At 39.5% G+C, this 2,931-nt stretch overlaps 1 protein-coding gene across 1 annotated transcript in view; it reads left to right on the plus strand.

Moving 5' to 3' along the window:
- Nucleotides 1-2,679, plus strand: part of LOC107700675 (protein MMS22-like) — a 24,269-nt gene extending 21,590 nt beyond the window's left edge. Inside the window, exons 21-24 of the mRNA XM_016502410.1 lie at nt 448-630; nt 1,971-2,107; nt 2,186-2,353; nt 2,490-2,679. Of these exons, the coding sequence (XP_016357896.1) occupies nt 448-630; nt 1,971-2,107; nt 2,186-2,353; nt 2,490-2,565 (564 nt within the window). The 3' untranslated portion in view covers nt 2,566-2,679. The remainder of the gene's footprint in view (nt 1-447; nt 631-1,970; nt 2,108-2,185; nt 2,354-2,489) is intronic.
- The last annotated feature ends 252 nt before the right edge of the window (nt 2,680-2,931 follow it).

Here is a 2,931-nt window from a genome sequence, read left to right on the forward strand (position 1 = left end):
GACTCTGCCCTGGTACGAGTTGTGTCGAGCTATTCATTAGTCTGTTTGATGAGAAAAATATGAAATTGATAAAATGGGTTATTAATCCATACAACTGCAGCAGTGGAGGACTATTATTCTGCTGCGTGATACTGCGGAAGAATTGAAGAAGGCAGTTTGATCTTCGGCTGACCAATCAGCAGAAAGGGGCGTTTAATTCCCGCCCACGTGTAGAAATCGAATATTCAAGCTGTTTATTCATTTTTCCACCCATGAACGAAAAACGAAAATTTAAGCTGAATTCTCGTTTTTCGGAAAAAAACAAAAAAGGAGCCGTTTTATCATTTTTCTACTTTGAATATTCAATCAAAAAACAAATGATCGAATGATACACGGATTCTATATCCTGAGGTCACTGTAGATTTTGTTCCGTTTTTGTCATAACTAAGATTGTCTTGGTGTCTTCAGGGTTTGTCAGTGGCAGTGAGTGTGTCCCAATCTCAGGGGGCGTACCTGAAGCAGCAGCTGAACAGTGTCATTTCCCAGTACCTGAGCCGATTTCTCCCAGCCACACCCTCTACTGGAGCAGTGGTCAATCATCCTGTCCTGCTGGCAGCCTGCGAATCAACACCCACCCCACAGGGGGAAAGAGTGAACGCAGTTTCAAGTCGTGACACTTTTTTTTTTTCAGGATTCTTTTAAATTGGAAGTTAATAAGAAAGCATTTATTTTAAATAGAAATAGATTAATTTAACGCAAAAAAAAATCTTACAGACCCCGACCTGTAGAATAATTTGTGTAGTTTTTATGTGGGCTGTTATTTTCTTAGATTTGGAGCAATTTTGTTTTTTAAACTCTTTTTGACTTTATGGTTTTAGTTATCATTATAGTTATCACTCTTGGTGTAAATGGGAGTTAATCCAGTTAATATATGTTACTGTGTTTTAGGTTCCCCTCCCCACCCCCACCCCCACCATTTGTATTCACTAAAGCCCCATTTCCACCGCAGGAACTTTCCCCAGGAACTAGGGACTTTTGACCTGTACTCGACCACCATATTCGCATAATTTTCAAAAATATTACTGTTATTATGTCATGAAATGTGGTTTTTAAATACTTTCAGGCGAGAATGTAGGCCTAGTTGTTTAAAACTCAAATCTGCGGCTTATTTATAAAGACAGCGCCTATTTGAAAATGTGCTTCGCCGATTTCGGAGACGTGAGCTCCATGCGATCAGCGGGCGCTCAGTGCTCATGTTTCCCGACGAGAGCAGTCTCAACTCGGCTAGTCCTTCTGACATTTGCCGCTGGCTCTGATGTCTTTGTAGTGGTTAAACATATAATTTGTTTTGGGTAAATCTAACAGGTATCTTTGGTCTTTATTATATTAATCTATTAATATGTTAAAATGAAAAGAGACAATACTGTTTGATATAATATTTCGTTTCATTGTAATGTATGTAGCCTACATTCCCTGAACTACATTTCTGCGGCTATTAATATGTTTACATGAAAACGAAAAGAGGCAATGGTGTTTGATGTCATATTTCGTATTGTAAATACAGTGAGGAAAATTGCAGTAGCCAAGGTGAGTTGACTGACGTTATCAAGTACGCTGCTGTTTGCAGAATTACCAGACTTGCGTCGTTTCGTCTCCGACATTTGCTTATATACTTGGTATTGAGAAACGCGCGCAGACCTACGTCACCAAACTATTTGCCTATTCTTCACGGTACTTTAGACTGCAATGGAAACGCAGACAGCAACAGGTCTGGGGGAAAAAAGTTCCTGTTACAGGTAATTTTGGTGGAAAAGCAGCGTAAGATGGCATGAAAAGAAACCAAAAAAGGGTCATTTGAACCTGGTGGGAAGTCAGATGTGATCTCTGGTCTCTCACACATTGCTAAAACATTGTAACCCATCAATTAGATAGATCCTCTTTTATAAAGACCTCTTAAATGCTGATAAAAAATTAAATTGGAATATATTTCATTGTTTTTATTCAATCAAATCCCTGTTGCATTTCTCTCAGTAAAGAGGCTGAGCACAGAGGTTACGCAGCTTATTGTGGAGAGGTGCACCGCTGCGGTAGGAGAGCAGCCATGTGAACACACCACTACTATTCTACGGTAAGTTACCCACACTGATCAGTGCTGCCTTAGAGACTGTACTTTCTCATTCGAAGTTCCTATTTTTTTCTTTCCCAGGGCCTTTGTGGAAGAGAATGAAGGTGTATATGACCAGCAAGTGTATAATGTTCTAGAAGTTGCTGCCGTCCTTCACCCCTTCACAGTGACAGCTCTTATTCCCTTTCTGTCACTGAGCCTAAGAAAGACAGAGTGCAAGAGAGGTCTGGGAAAAAATACCTCACTCAGGTACAGTAACAGTTACCTATATGTCAGCTGAGATCTGAGAAGAAACTTAACGCTAAAACCAATGTTATCCATTAGCATTCCCATTCGCTTTGTACTATGCTTCATTTTCTCCTTAAAATCTGTCTTATTGTTTTAGGAATGGCTATAGGAGGCTGCTTGCCCTGCTTGGAGACAGTGGACAGGCTGAGATGATAAGTTTAGAAGAAGACTGACTTGCATCAACTACCTGCCTGCATCAACTCTCAATCCTCTTTTGTGAGCAGTGTACATGTTGTAGACTTGATAGTGGATCCATGTGTGGATATTGTGAATAAACATTGTTTGAATACCCGTTTCTGTGCTTTGCTGTCAGACATCTGTCTTAGTTATACAGTACTTTGCTGGTCAGTGACTAGAGCTGGGTAATGATACAGACTTAACCATTTTGATTTATTTGTGTATATTTCCGTTAGAATGTCCATTTACTTATATTGTTTGTTACATTAGACATGCAGTCTCTCTGCTAATACATATATGCAGTGCAGTGTTTGAGAATAATTCAAAACTGTAAGTCGTTTGTTTTGTTTTTCTTCGGAAAT

This window comes from Sinocyclocheilus anshuiensis, unplaced genomic scaffold (genome assembly GCF_001515605.1).
Source record: "Sinocyclocheilus anshuiensis isolate Anshui unplaced genomic scaffold, SAMN03320099.WGS_v1.1 scaffold782, whole genome shotgun sequence".
Classification (NCBI taxonomy): domain Eukaryota; kingdom Metazoa; phylum Chordata; class Actinopteri; order Cypriniformes; family Cyprinidae; genus Sinocyclocheilus; species Sinocyclocheilus anshuiensis.